Source organism: Medicago sativa, chromosome 1 (genome assembly GCF_051527215.1).
Source record: "Medicago sativa cultivar Bolivia chromosome 1, Bolivia_mono, whole genome shotgun sequence".
NCBI classification, from domain to species: domain Eukaryota; kingdom Viridiplantae; phylum Streptophyta; class Magnoliopsida; order Fabales; family Fabaceae; genus Medicago; species Medicago sativa.
In genome coordinates this window covers 72,566,732-72,583,194 of record NC_140749.1, presented here as the reverse complement: position 1 = coordinate 72,583,194, position 16,463 = coordinate 72,566,732, and the positions used below count along the sequence as shown (strand labels likewise).

At 29.7% G+C, this 16,463-nt stretch overlaps 1 protein-coding gene across 1 annotated transcript; it reads left to right on the top strand.

The window, feature by feature from the left end:
* The first annotated feature begins 12,640 nt into the window (after positions 1 to 12,640).
* On the top strand, positions 12,641 to 14,353 carry LOC146957137 (uncharacterized). Its single transcript, XM_085741105.1, has 3 exons — positions 12,641 to 13,723; positions 13,813 to 13,906; positions 14,143 to 14,353. The coding sequence occupies exons 1-3, from the start codon at positions 13,574 to 13,576 to the stop codon at positions 14,211 to 14,213; spliced, it is 315 nt and encodes a 104-aa protein (XP_085597231.1). The 5' UTR covers positions 12,641 to 13,573; the 3' UTR covers positions 14,214 to 14,353.
* The last annotated feature ends 2,110 nt before the right edge of the window (positions 14,354 to 16,463 follow it).

Below are 16,463 nucleotides of genomic sequence, written 5' to 3'. Positions count from 1 at the left end.
TGCGGTGCTTGAAAGGTTTGTTTTCCTCCCTTTGTTTCATCCATCCTTTCAATCTCTATCGTGTTGCACTTGCACGTGTGAATGTATATATTGTATTGAAGAAATTCTTGCATGGTCTCCCACCTAACACCTCATATTTAGTCTCAACCAATAAAAATAGGACACATCATTTAAATTTAATGGAGGTGCACTTTCAGTTGCATATGGTAACCGCTTGAAAAAATGGTTGAACATGATCTAGAGAGACAACAAAAAAGAAATTGATTTTTTTATTTTACAGTTTTTTAAATTTAAATGATGTGTCCTATTTTCATTGGTTGAGACTAAATATGATGTGTTAGGTGAGAGAACATGCAAGAATTTCTCATTGTATTGACTTGAACTTTGTGTAATTTTCTATGATAGCACCACTTGATCAATGTATTTTTACCGATAAACACAAGTATATAATGATGCATAATTTCCATGATGTGGTTAACAACTGCAAATCCTATTATCAAGCCACGAGAACATTTGCTACCTGTAAAGTGAGGTTTTGGCAACAGCCTGAGATCATTCTCTCAAAACAATATATATATATATATATATATATATATATATATATATATATATATATATATATATATATATATATATATATATATATATATATATTGAGCCAAAATATATATTTTTAACAAGTAGTTGTTATAATAGATTGAAAAAATGAAGAAAAAAATAGAGATAAATTGTAGAGAGAAGAGAGTGTGAATGGATTTAATTGAAGTAGAGAGAATAAAATATGAATAAAAAACGAGTGAATATTTTTTTTTTTGACAAAAAAAAACGAGTGAATATTTAAAATGAAGGCAAAACATATAGGAGGACAAAGAGTCATTTTCGACGGTCATTTAACCGTTTTTGGCAACCACGAGGCTCAAAATTAAAATTTAGAACCACATTTTCAGCGGCCAATAGCCTTTTAATAGAAAATGTATTTGATGCCCATTAACAAACCGCAAATAGAAAATTCAAGAAAGAAGAAAAACACGTCTCTAGCATCCAAAAGCTAGGGATCGTAAAGCGGGCCAACCCGTCCTGCCCCGTCATTAACAAGCTAAAAAAGGGGTGGAACAGGACGAGTCAACTAGTGATAGCGGATTGAGAATCTCACCCTGTCCCATTTCATGGAGGGGTGCCCCGTCAGTTTTTCTTTTATAGAAAATAATTGATAAATTCGCAAAAACATGTAAAAATAACATAAAATTAAAGACCATTCAAAGAAATCAAAATATAAAACTAAACTTGAAATATCCATGATCCATTAAAGCAACAAGGAAACCATAAAACCTTAATGGAATTGTCTTAAATCCAACAGCTCAAACAAAACTTGGATTCTATGTTTAAATCTACACCAACAAGAAAACCAAAAGAAAATACTCAAATCCAACAAAACAAAACTTGGATTCAATGTCTAAATCCACACGAACAAAAAATGTAAATAGTAAGCGATAACAATAAGTTGTCTTCAATCCAAATTAACAACGATGTTTGATACTTGGTTGGATGTTGACAATGAGCAATTTACAACGGCCTTTTTTATATATATATTTTTTGCTTAAGTTTGACGGGCCAACCCTGCTTGAATATGATAATTTGCATCTGTTTATATTACTCTGTCATTGTATACTATGGACCGAAGATATTTAAACGGTGTAACTTGAGGTATGATATGATCTATTAGTTTCACCTCCAAGGTAGAACTACTTCGCCTTTTGTTGAAGTTACATTCCATATATTTTGTCTTGCTTCAACTAAGACAAAAACCATACACTTCCAAGGCTTGTCTCCAAATCTCCAGTTTCCCATTCAATTCCTCCTTCGACTCTCCAATCAAGACTATATCATGTGGAAAAAAACATACATCTCGGCGCTAACTCTTTTACGTGTTCAGTAAGTATAATAATAATAATAATAATAATAATAATAATAATAATAATAATAATAATAATAATAATAATAATAATAATAATAATAATAATAATAATAATAGGAATTCATAAACATTTTCGGTCTCAAACGACATGAAAACCGCCATAAATTTGTGTAGGTTCCACCAATAATTTTGACCAGTAATTTCGAGTTTTTCGTAGTGCACGGGCTTTAGCTTCTCCCAATCCCCCGTCGTGACAAATAAACCTATTTAATCCCTTAACTTATTTTAACATCAGTTTGATCTCTTAACTTTAAAACCAATCCTAATTTGGTCCCTTGAAAAATTTTAAAAATTCAGTTTGGTCCCTTAGCGTATGCAAGTTAAAACAACTTGGTCTCCTAACTTAAGAAATTATATTATCATATTCAATTGAGGGGCCATGTTGCATTAACTTACATATGTTGGCCCTTATTGCTTTAACTTACACAAGTTAAGAGACCAAGTGGACCAAATTTAAAGTTGAGGGACAAAACTGAACTTTTGAAATAAATTAAGGGGCAAATGTGGTGTTTAGTTATACATATTAGATAAATCACACATAGTTAATTCTCTCACATTCATATGAATTCAACATGATGTATATAGTCATGCATTTCAATCACAAAAAATAACACCAACTACAAGTAAGAACCACCGATGTGTGTGTATAATTATTCATGTATCAAATATGATTTTTCGAGTCACCCATTTCAAACAATAACACTAACCATATGCACTAAACACCAATATATATTGCGGAGAATACATATCTCCCCCATTCTTCATGTATTAAAAACAACTCTTTGAGACATGCTTGTCATGTGATAAAAAATGTTATATATGATAGAAACAAAAGTTATTATCAATTTTAGCATTTACTATTATAGTTAGATTTTTTCTAGTAACACCCCTTGATTATCAAGTTACACCCATAAATGAACAACACTTATTTTAAAATTAATTTTTCAAAATTATACCCCTACACACTCTCTTATCCTATTTTCTTCTCATCTCTTTTCATTTCTATTTAGTTATTTCATTTCATTTTATCCTCAGTTTCAATTCACACAAAATCTTCATTCTTCATATTAAAGTTTATTCTCTCGTCACTTCAATGATCATTTGTCAATGGATCCTTTCATGGTGATTTAGCCTTAATTTCTGTTAGATTAGGTTTCATTTGATTTACCTTCATCTATATTTGTTCACGGCCATTAAGTTTTTGGACTTTGCCCATATTTCATCTGCCTATTTTTGCTAGCTTATTGATTTGTGGTTGTCTCTTGATTCATTTGGCGGAAATTCAGTGTCACATATTTACGTGAAATTAGATTGCATAGGCCTGTGTTAAATTCACAATTTGCAAATACATGAACTGTTCACGTAAAGTAGCAAACATAGAAAAAAACACACATAAGTCACTTAAATGTTGACTTTCATGTGCAATGCCAGATGCCAATCGATTATGAACAAAATACACTATTCTTAATCTTTTTATCAAGCTTGGTCACTTTCAATGTAGGTTTGTGGGGAGATTTAGGGTGTGGGTTTGGGATGAGAAAAATGGTGTAATATCCCGCCTGATAGTATCGAGATATTACCAGTCGACTGTGTCAGATGAATTTAATTCATGGAGAGAAAGTTAATGGTTAATATTTTATGACATGTCAGTATAATATCGATAAAGTATCAGTGTTGTATTAAACACGCTTAAGGCAAGGGCAATATGGTAACTTCAAGTGGGGAAGGATATTTATGTGGTTTTATCCCAAAAATATCTCATTTCTCTCATTTCTTTCTCTTTCTAAGTTGGGAAAACATTTCTCTCCCTTCTCTCTTCTTCTCTCTCACGCACATCTCCTTCCTTCTCCACCAAATCATTCAAATCTTCTTTCCTCCATGGCAAGTGAAATAAAAAGGGCTCTCTCATGGTCTCGTGTACAAGTAGAAGCTTGGTTATGGATTGATTTTTTCCTTTTCCACCTCTCATGAAGATAAACCCATCTCTTTTCCTCTTCACCAATCTTCCATGGAACTTCATCCTCTCATGGTAAGCTTCTAAACTTGTTCCTTTATGATCATTTAAGATTAAGGAGGTATGGTTTATGTTTGATTTCTTCTATTTCTTCTCTTGAAGAAGTGATTGGAAACCTAGGGTTTGATTGGTGATTGAGTGAGGGTGATGTTTGGAGCATGGCTTTGAGCTTGACAAGGTGTCTTAGTTTGCAAGAGAGACATCAAGAAAGTAATGGTTTGAGCAAAGGAAGCAAGAGGGACAAAGCTAGGGTTTTGGCATGTTTGGGCTTGGCTCATAGTGATGTTTCAAGAACTTGTTTTAGGTGAGTTCCATAGATAGATTTCCCACCCGTTGGGATTATGTTATGTCATGTTAGTATATTATGAGAACTATGGAATTCTAGGGTTTTATGTATATGGTTAATTGCCCCTTTTTATGCCATGCATGCTATACATGCTAATACTTGCCATATGCATGTTTTACAAGTTTCATATGATCAATTATGTTCCAAAATACTTAGAGACATTTGGTTTGAGGTTTTTGGGTCAAAAATACCATTTTTAAGTGTTCTGGACTGTCATTACTCGCCATGGCGAGCTATTACTCGCCACGGCGAGTTAGAAGGTCGAATGGGGGGTACCACTCGCCCCCAACTCGCAACTGCGAGCAGCTACTCGCCACAGCGAGCAAGCTTACTCGCGAGGCGAGTGAACATGGCACAGTGCTCTGTTTGTTCGTTTCGCGTGATGTTGGCATGTCCCGGCTCAAGTTTTCTTCAAGCAGTCTTTTATAAATTAAACCCCTCAAACCAAGGTCCTAAATGATGATCAAAGAAAGCATGATTCATATGTTGTGAAGCAAATATTAAGTATGTTAGTAAGGCATGGCATACGAGAGAAATCACGTCATGGAACGGGTAGTAAATTAATCATTAAGCAAGGGAAAACTAGAGCCTCGACATAGTCGTCGAGAACTAGCTAGTTAGTATGAATTCTTAGAATGACAAGATGCGAAGTATAAGCTCTTCGCATATGTTTAGAGAGTTTAGAAAGTATGTTAAGCCATGGATTGATTAGTTAATCTCTCCACTATGAATAAGTATGTGCAAGCATGAACAAGTATGTATTTACCGCTAATCGGATCGATCAAGGTTCCGAGGTAAACATGTATGTATGATTAAGTTTAACTTATATGCACGACAAGACCATGACTAATGATATGTAGGTGGCATGTCTCTTGCTATCCACATCAGAGGGATACAAGGGGTTCTCATGATGAGAACGATTCAAGCCGTAAGGGACCCGCATGTCACCGAGTAAACAAGATGTAGGTGTTCGTGTCTCTTGTTATCCACGCCAGGGGGATACGGGAGGTTCTCGACCTAAGGGGAATGGTTTAAGCCGCAAGGGACCCGCACGACACCGAGGGAGTCCGATGTACGTACATCGGTCATGTATGGGATTGATCTCGGGGTTACTCCACCCGGGACTATCCGTAAAATGAATCCAGATTATAATTGTTTGTTCAACGCTAACATAATTGAATGAACTTAGATACGTTTATGTATGATTATGATTACGATTATGATTATGATTATGTTCACGAATGAAAGCACGTATGATTAAGTTAAGTATAAGAGCATGTGATGCTATAAGACAAGTTCAAGTTATGTATAGAACAAGTAAAGAACATGATACCGATGACGATCTTAGGTTTCCCCTAATCGTCCGGTATAGAGTCGTGCCATGATTATGATATGTTAGGCCTTGATACGTAGATCGTATTCTTGGCAATGCGGTTCTAGGTTCCCTTTCAACCGCCATGACACGTATAGGATGAGAAGCCTATAACAAGTGAGATATGATTATGACGGCTTTAGTATGCACTACCGTCTAAGTATGCAAGACCCCACACACGTATAATCAACCGTCAGGTTGTAATGTAAACACGTGGTGACCGTAGGTTTCCCCTTGAGGTTGCCTATAGCCTAGGATTAGGGGAACTCACTGAGACATTATGTCTCATCCCAATCCTTATTTGTTTCAGATAAGCGGGATGTTATGCAAGCTTGAAGTCGGATGGATATTTCAGCAAGGGTGCGTTCGTGTCACTGCAGGATGCTTTGGATTTTTAAGGAAGAAATTATATATATATGGTTGAGATGTTTATGTTATTTATGTACGAACGCAATTTGTTGTATAATATTCATTCGTATGTAATTTATGTTGTAAATTTTAATGTATCCAGTACTAATATTAACACACGTGCTAGACTTTCTAGATACGTCTGGTATGGGTGTTACAAATGGTTTTTGGAAAATTATATGAATAAGGACGCTTTTGATATATGATAATATTTTTAATAAATTTGGGTGTAACTGGGGGGTTTTGGGATGTGACTAGAAAAAGTCTTATAGTTATTCATTATATAATTATTATCTATCATAATTGATTTATTTTACAAATAGTTGTTTAAAATTTTGAAATATTCTAAAAATTTATACATAAATATTACTAAAAATATTTAATGTCTCTTTATGTATGGGTCGTTGGTTAGTCGCCCAACCCGACTTTGTTAAAGGTCACCACTATGTATAGTGAGGTTGAATATTTTTATTATAAACTATTAACTTCTATGAACCCACTTGAGTTGGTCCAATGATTTTATTTATTATTTGTATTAAAAAACAATTGTTCCTTCATATCATAAATCCTACCAAGCTTCCCCTTTAGCTCATCCTTCAAACCAAACACAGTAAAAAGTAAGTCAATTTCAACCAATATCATAATATAATATAAACCATGCAACTTAAATCTTCTATAACAATATAAATTGTCAAAAACTATCAAGTATAAACCTTTCAAACATATAAGCATAAATACCCTGGACACATATGCCCTCCCTGGATGAAGAGCATTGATGTCCTACGTGACACAGTTAAACCATTGGTTCAGAACACCTTAATTTCAACCAGTAACATGATAGAAAATCCTAATTATCTTAATCACACTATAAATAATATAATTACAAAACAATTAACATATTTGGTCAAATGTAGCTAATTATCTAGCTATATGATAAACAAAAAAATTAGATGTAAGATTTTCGTTGTAAAGTAAGAAAAATCAAATAAACAATGTTTCAAATGAGCAGTATCGTAAACTACAAAGATATGGTCATTGGTCATAGCATATATTAGCGTTTGCAAGAAATGAATTAAGGTTTGTAAAAAGAGAACATGGAAAAGGAAAACTCACAAATTGCTTCCTGGAAAGAAGCATGTTTGTCATGAACTTCCTGATTGTAACCACCTTGTCAGACATAGTGATGTTGTTCGACGCCGGTGATTCGAGGTACAAAAATACAACACTCGCAGACGGCCGCTTGCACAGTATGAGTAGAGAAGAAAGAAGAATGGCAGACGAAACTAATTTATAACAAACCCTACTTGTAAAATGGAATCGGCTAACCCAGTACAATGTTTATGTTTAAATAAAAACTACAAATATATGTTTTTTAATATTTAATCGTGGAATAATTTTGATAAAAAAATAATGATTTTGAGATCTATGTTTTGAAAATAATTTTAAGATATTTTGGAATACGACTTGTGGATAACAAAATCATGTATTTCAACATCATACCAACTCGGGTTGGTCAGGTGGTGTTGTCTTAGGATATTAGAGTGTGGTCCTCATATTTGATTTTTTTCCGGTGCCAATTCTAGTAGGCTAGTTTGATTTCTTAAAAAAAATTGTATTTCCAAAATGCAACTTGTAAATTCTTTTATCAATGTTAGACATACCTGAGAAAATAATAGATTTGATGGAGAATTCCTAAAAAAAATAAATAGATTTGATGGAGAATATAGCATAAGATATATTAAAAAATTAACATAACAGAATGAGAATGATTATTATGTTCGAAAGATATGAAGTAGTAATAATATATATTAAATTAATGGACAATATAAGATTAAAAATCAATCGTCAGTATGTTAATTTAATATATCATACTAATAAAATGATAAATAGGTATTAAAAAGTACTTTTACGGTTTCGTTTGGTTTTGAAAATGGGATTCCAACTCCGATCTGAGCAATTTTCACAAAACAACATTTAGACGAATCCGAGCGATTTTCCTTTAATCTTCGTATAATCTTTATTCACTCAATGGCCCCATCATTCATATAACTACAAATTTATTTTTTCTAAGAGCTATAAGCTCAAACTGAATCACTTGATCCTTCAACCTGGATTTTTTGGCATTATGCATAGCCGAACACTAACACTGATGGTAACAAGTGCAATTAGGAAGGGGACAATATTTTTCCAATTCATCCCACATAATTTTTTAAATCAATTACAAAAATTGCAACTGAATGAGAACCTTGCTTTAAGCCATTGATAGCGTAACAAAGTTTAGAAACATGAATGCAACCAGACTTAGAAAATCGTTCTTTCAAATCTCCCAAAAATCAAGAACATTTTAGGCTTAATTACATAACTGATCCATTAACTAATTATAAGGTTTCAATATGGTCCACTTATTAATTTTCGCCCCATTATGGTCATCTATATCTATATCTATATCTATATCTATATCTATATCTATATCTATATCTATATTATATATTATATTATATACAAATACAAATGTTTTACATTGACCAATATTTAATGTTGCTTCTCTCTAGCCTATCCACATGTGCAATTGTGCCATTTGGCATATCTATATTACATTTAACAATTTTCCTTACACTAATCTACATAAGGCAGTATTATATGGCAAGATTATTTGTTGTCATCGTAACTAATGATGCTTTTCTCTATGTTGCTTCTTATCTGTTGTCATTTAAATTATTGTTTTTTTTATTTGATTGGAAAAAAAAAAGTGATTCTAACAATTTTTGAAAATCCTTTGAGAAAAAAAAGGGAAAAAGCCTCTATTTTTATCACCTAGAATAATACTATCAATATATAACATTTTGTTCTTTGTTCTCTCTATCAAAAAAAAAAAAACAATTTGCTCTTTGTTTAATTGAAAAAATTGTTGTCTGACCTGCACATATGAAAAAAGAGTCACAATAATTTATATGTCTATCTAGCATATAAAATAATTAGTTTTTTATTTGAAAAAAAAGAAGGCACGTGTTATAATCACTTAAATAAAATAGAGTAGACCCTATAAAGTCAGGGTCATTTTGTCATAAAAAAAAAATCAGGACCATAGACTAAAGTGAGTTATCTTTATTATCAAACAACATAAAATCTTTTATTTCTGGTATCATTTTGACCTTAGAAAAATCAAGAGACAAGACAATGATTACAATAATTGATATGTTTAACAAGACAATAATTCTAAGAATACTTGATACTCTATTTGACCAACAATAGTTATTTTGCAATTAATTAATTTATTGTTAACTCTTACTCTTTTTTTGACACATTAACTCTTACTCTTATCTATATGTATCTATATCTATATCTATATCTATATATCTATATATATATATATATATATATATATATATATATATATTATATACAATTGAGAATGTATTACCATGACCAAATTTTAATGCTTCTTTTCTCATGGAAATCCACCTATGCATTTTGTCATGTGGCACTCAATCAAAAACTTATTTCAATTATATTTACATCACACATTTTCATTAGACCTTAAATCATCATTGCTACATTCTAATTTTGACAAAAACTAATTATAAAAGGCAAAAATCATAAAAGACATTAAGTATGTAATTAATTTTGAATCAATTTTTTTATACAAATCAACTTTGTTTTTTTAATCACCACCGTTCTAACTATATTATGAAATGTTCAATTCATTTAAATTATATAAGATGATTTCTTAAAAAAATAATATATGGTTTTTTATTTTAACTGAATATATACAAATTTAATATTATTTAACACTTAAATACCTAAATATGAAGCTTGTCCTAAGGAACAAAATCTCATTCTATATAGCTCACAACGGGAAATATTTAAGTTTGTAAAAAATAGTGAAATATTTTAAATAAAAATTGTAGTCAACAAAAAATTAAATGTTAGAGTTGAGAAATGCTGGATTTGAATTACAAATTAATATTTCATAAAAACAATTAATTTGATCAGATTTTTATAATGTCAAATTCTACTAATCATTAACTGAAATTTGATGTATGTAGATGGAATTGTGTAGTGCATTCATCACATATTATTAATAGCTTTAAATGTCTCAAATTGATTCTCAATTCCGAACAAGCTTCGGACCCTAAAGTGTGATATTTTCAGCCTATAAATAGAGGCAACTAAGATGTGAAAGTGCACATTTTTTTGTTCAACTTCATAGAATAAACTATCATTTGTATTTTGAGTACTATAACTAGCTACCATGGTGTTTTTGTATTAGTTATCATCTATTGTTTTTATTTATTTTGTTAATTGTTTTATTTCTTTATATTTTTTTTTATCTTTTATGGATTTATTAAAAAAACAAAAAGCACATTTTTTATGTTGCTTCTTATCTGTTGTCATTTAAATCATTTTTTTTATTTGATCGGAAAAAAAAAGTGATTCTAACAATTTTTGAAAATCCTTTGAGAAAAAAAAGGGAAAAAGTCTCTATTTTTATCACCTGGAATAATACTATCAATATATAACATTTTGTTCTTTGTTCTCTCTATCAAAAATAAATAAAACAATTTGCTCTTTGTTTAATTGAATTTTTTTTTTTTTTTATCAAAGCAAGAAAAATTAAAATGCAAATCAGGAGGAGGCCTGAACCTTATTACAACATATATGTAGGCCAACTGTGATCAAAACAATAATTGAAAAAATTGTTGTCTGACCTGCACATATGAAAAAAGAGTCACAATAATTTATATGTCTATCTAGCATATAAAATAATTAGTTTTTTATTTTAAAAAAAGAAGGCACGTGTTATAATCACTTAAATAAAATAGAGTAGACCCTATAAAATCAGGGTCATTTTGTCATTAAAAAAAAAATCAGGACCATAGACTAAAGTGAGTTATCTTTATTATCAAACAACATAAAATCTTTTATTTCTGGTATCATTTTGACCTTAGAAAAATCAAGAGACAGGACAATGATTACAATAATTGATATGTTTAACAAGACAATAATTCTAAGAATACTTGATACTCTATTTGACCAACAATAGTTATTTTGCAATTAATTAATTTATTGTTAACTCTTACTCTTTTTTTGACACATTAACTGTTACTCTCATCTATATCTATCTTTTTTTTGGTTACTCGTCTATATCTATCTATATCTATCTATATCTATATCTACATATCTACATATCTATATATCTATATCTATCTATATCTATCTATATCTATATCTATATCTATCTATATCTATATCTATATCTATATTATATACAATTGAGAATGATTTACAATGACCAAATTAAATGCTTCTCTTCTCTTAGTCATCCACATGAATATTTTGCCACTTGGCAATTGAGAATTATTTCACCATTTTGTATGACACTAATTATAAAAGACAACATTCTTAGAAGACAAATAGAACTAAATTGCATGTAACTACTTTTTTAATTCTTTATTTGAAAAAAGAAAAAAGTAGTAATTCTACTTACAGAGTTACACCAAATCGATTGAGATCAAAAAAATAATTATAATGGTGCATAATATTAGTATATGTATCAAATTGATTTAAATCAGAAAAATAATAATACTAGCTGATTTAAAAGAAAAATTAAGAAGAATTGTGGAGTTGTATTTTTTTTTTCCGAGGTACATTTGTCTGTCAGTAGGGTTGTGTGACACATTTCTATTCATTGTCAAGTTAAAAAAAATCTGATAAATAAAATGGTAAGAAAGTCAACTGCTACATTAAACAATTATAACGTGTATTCATTTTCATTGTTAATGTAATTACAACAATTTATATGCTTAACAAAATTGTGTTCTCAATTGAACTATAAATAGGTTCATCCTTCAATCATTTTCTATCACATCTTTCTTCCGTCTTTTTTTTCTTCAGAAAAAGGCTTTGAAAACTTTTTTTTTAACTTGGTTGTTTTTTTTTCGTTTTAAAAATGGTTGTTAATTCCAAAAACGTCTTATCTCTGATGTTACTGTAAATTTCCACATTATGAAATTATGGTCTCCATGAAATTAAATAAAAACATCAAAACTAAATCCAAGATGAGAGAAAGTGAATGTATTAAAACGTATTTTATGTTGGACTTTAATTTTGAGGCTAACCATAAGTTTGTGTGAGGTAGGATAATATTAGTAAAATAAGGAGTGTGGTTATCATCGGATTGGTTCATCGGTTTCACGGATCTCAAAATGAAAAACCATGAACCAAACCAAACTAGATCGATTTCAATTGGTTCGGATCGGTTTCAAACCGAACCAAAGAAGGTCGGATAATTTTTCGGTTTGGTCCGGTTTGGACTATCGGTTTCGTTGGTTTAGTCCAAACCGCTTACACCCCTAATTTTTAGGGTCAATTTGATATAAAATTGAAACTACTTGCACCAAAATGATTAAAGCACATTAAATACTAATTTTCATTAAACATATGACACATAAAATTTAAACTTGAAATTATATTTTACATTCAAGTTGATCCCATGACACCTAAAATCATGACTAAATGTAATCTCTATTATATATATTTGCACTATTTTTTTTTAAAAGTACACTTGGCATCCTATTAGTGAAAAGGTTCATTTAATGATTTTTCTCATGCACACACAAGGTATGATGGAGTTTATAATAGGAAAAAAAACAAACAAAATTGGAATCCAAGTATGGTAACCGAAAATGTTGTGCAAAAAGTCAGAATTTTAAATTGTTGTTTAATTCACCAATATTTTCTTTTATGTACACAATAAATATGAAAAAGTTTATAATAGAAACAACAATCATAATTTGATGAATTATCCTAAAATGTTGTCTCTATTTTATAAGAGTATTTAATGCACATGATTTCAATCAAAAGTTATCTCTATTTGAAAAAAGAGGATTATTGTTATTTCCTTAACAGAATTTTATAGGAGTATGTTATGCATATAGTATCAATTTTTTCGTATTTCCTTAATTTTTTCCTATTACGGAAATAATGAAGGATTATTGTTATTTCCTGCGGATTTCCTAATTTGATGATGTTAATGGGCATGAATATTTCACTAGAACATTTCCCGTGCAAGAAGATTATGGAAGATTAAGGATTAAAATATTTTTGCCTTTTGTGTAGCTGTTTTTAAATCGATAGAACTGATATAATCCTTATTCTCTATACTATTTTATGCATATAGTGCTTTTTTCTCTAAAAAAAAAAAAACCTCTGTCACAAAATAGAATTATTAAAATTAATTCATTTCATTTGTAAATATTCGTCCAATATTACATTGACATGTGTCAATGTCATTCTTTTAAACCAATCATTGCAACTATTTGATCTTATTTTTTATTTTCACATTGCTTCCATTAATATTTTATTTGTGCAATTAGCCTATTTATACCAATGTTTTCTTCTGTTAAATCATCTGTCTACTTCTCTTCCCTCTCAACCTAGAAAAAAAGGTATATTCAAATGGCTCCAAGATCAGATATAATATCTGAGATCAGTCCGGTGAAGGAATCTTGGACCATAGTTGTACGAATTGTCCGTGCTTGGTTTGTTCGTGATGTCAATCGGGATGCTCATCCGTTTTCTCTCGACATGGTTCTCATGGATGCATCTGTGAGCATATTACGTTGCTTTTTTTATTATTAATGTTTTGTTTTGTGTTATTGATTATATATTGATTGTTTTATTCCTTGCGTTTTCAGGGAAACAAGATTCACGCCACTGTACGAAGAACTCTGATCTACAAATTTGAGAAGGACCTGCAAGAGGGAAAGGTCTACTCTATGAGTGGTTTTGGTGTGGCTGCAAATCTTGGATCTTGATTATTCAATGATTTTTCTCTCTCTATATACCGACACTTTGTTTTTCATTATTTTCATGTGTCTCTTCCCCCCATAATTTTTTTTTGTTGTAAAAACAAGTATTTTATGTGTTTTAAAAGCATATTAGTTTAATCACTTGGTTGTAGACTATGAGGTTGATTTTATTTTTTATTTGTATCTAATTGTTTATTGCTAATGCTACTTTCTCAGGGTTCCATTGGAGAGCATGTGTCTACGTTCTACAACTTCAAGATGTTCAACATCAACAATATAATTTTTAGTCAAGGCAATGTTTTGTATTTGATATAGAATCAAGATGTTAGAGTTTAGATACGTTAGGTTAATTTTTAATGAATTGTTATGTCGAAAAGCTAATCTCAATAAATTGATTTAGCCTTTATCTATATTTATTTTATGAATATTTGTCTTGCACAATGGGTATATTACACATGAAATCTTATTTGATGAATCTTAATTGATGCTTTTAAGCACATCTCCGGACATGTTAAACGTCACCGTAAAAGTTGCATACAATTGGTTCACATCATCTAAGTTGGACAAACCATTTCTAATAAGAAGACATCTTAACATCATCATGTTTTACAATGACTGTTTTTCACTTATCATAATTTCTTCAATATAATGAATGTATCAAAATCTTCAATCAGCCATTGAGCATTAATCATGGTTTCTATTTTATTTCTTTTGACCGGATAAAACACAATCCTTTAAGTGTCATTTTATCTTATTTATTTGACAATTAATATATGACTTTTTCTACTTTAATTTGTCAATGAGATAGTTACTATTAAATAAATATATACCGTTTATTATAAATAGCTTCCATTTGTAAGCAATTTCATGCACCATTTCAATCAAAAATTGTATTTTTTAAATCTTTTGTATCAATGTCATGTCTTTTTTTTTTTTGTCTTTCTAAATTTCACGTATTTGGTATTTTTAACAAGGCAAAATGAATTATGCTAACACGAAAGTTTCAAGTATTTGTATAATTAATATAATTCTCAAATATTAGTTTTTTTCTTTTTATTAAGGATAATAATGACAGAGAAACTTAAAAGTAATTAATGTCATTTAAATTAAAATGTGTCATGTAATTATTTAGAATGAAAAGGCCTTGATCGATGGATCAGACGGATAAAGAAAAAAATGATAGTGTTAGTTTTAGCCCCTAATTAAAGGAAACAACTAAACCAAAAAAATATGGAAACAAACAAATATTGAAGTATATTATAACAAATAAATCAAAGACATTTAAAATTCCAATAGTTCATGTTTCTATCCGTATAAAGAAAAGTGAATTATTTAATCTTTTAACCTTTTCTATTAATGTTTTATATTCAATTCTTTTAAGAGAATATTTAATTTACAAAAAAGTTTTTGACAAATTTTCCAAAAAATAAATTGTCATTAAATTTTGAAATTTTATATTTTTATAATGTAAAATAATTAAATTTTATGTGTCATTTCAATTGGGTTGATTCTATAAATATTAGACTTTGTTGTTTAATAGGTCAAAAAAATAATAAAACGATCTTTAAATAAGATCCTTAATTGTAACCCTTAATTAAATTAAATAAAAAATATTAAATTATATTGCAAAAAAAAATGATGTGCTGTCGAAATTTAAATAATTGAGGTTACTTAGAAAAAACCTATTGAATATTTTATTTTTTTAATAAACTAAAAAAAATTTAAGTTTTTTATTATTGTTTCACATCCATTCTTTAAAAAGGAATATTTCATGTACCTAAAAAAATTATCGCTAAATTTTCAAAAAAAAAAATTATTAAATTTCGAATACTTCAATTTGAATAATTTAATATTTTTCTTTTTTTTGTGATTTTTTTTCAGTTATTAAGTATAATCATGATAAAATAAATTAAAAGTCATTAATGTGACCATTTAAATTAAAATGATTCTATTAAATGTCTCATTTATTATGTCAGATGAAAAAAATGTTATTTAAATGATACCATTATATTTTTTTTGGTGGTGGTCGGGGTTCGAACCCCAGACCTTACATATTTTATGCATTGTTCATACCAATTGCAACTGAGCTAAACTCACGAGGACAAATGATACCATTTTATGATATCATGTTTTGAATCACTATTTTTGCTATTAATACTAATAATAGCATTCCTAATCAAGGTTAACTCGGCTAATAACAAGTTGATTCAACCTCAAGGGCGTGGATTCAATCCCCACTATTAGCGTGAGGATCTCTTTGATCGGGAGTAACTTTGTAAGTGCTCATTGAGTCATGAGACATATCTTGATCTTGATGTATCCTCCAGAGCCTAACTCACCTAAATTTTTTATAATAAAAAAACATTTTTTTTTTAAATTGTAGATTATGATAGTAGTCTTTGAAATGCCTCAATTTACTTTATGAAAAATTAATGATGTGTTTGTTTCAAGGCAAAAAATTACATTCCTTGAAACGACATTCCTACCCATTTGTTTGGTAAAAATTTAGATTTCCTGGAATATTTTATAAATTAATT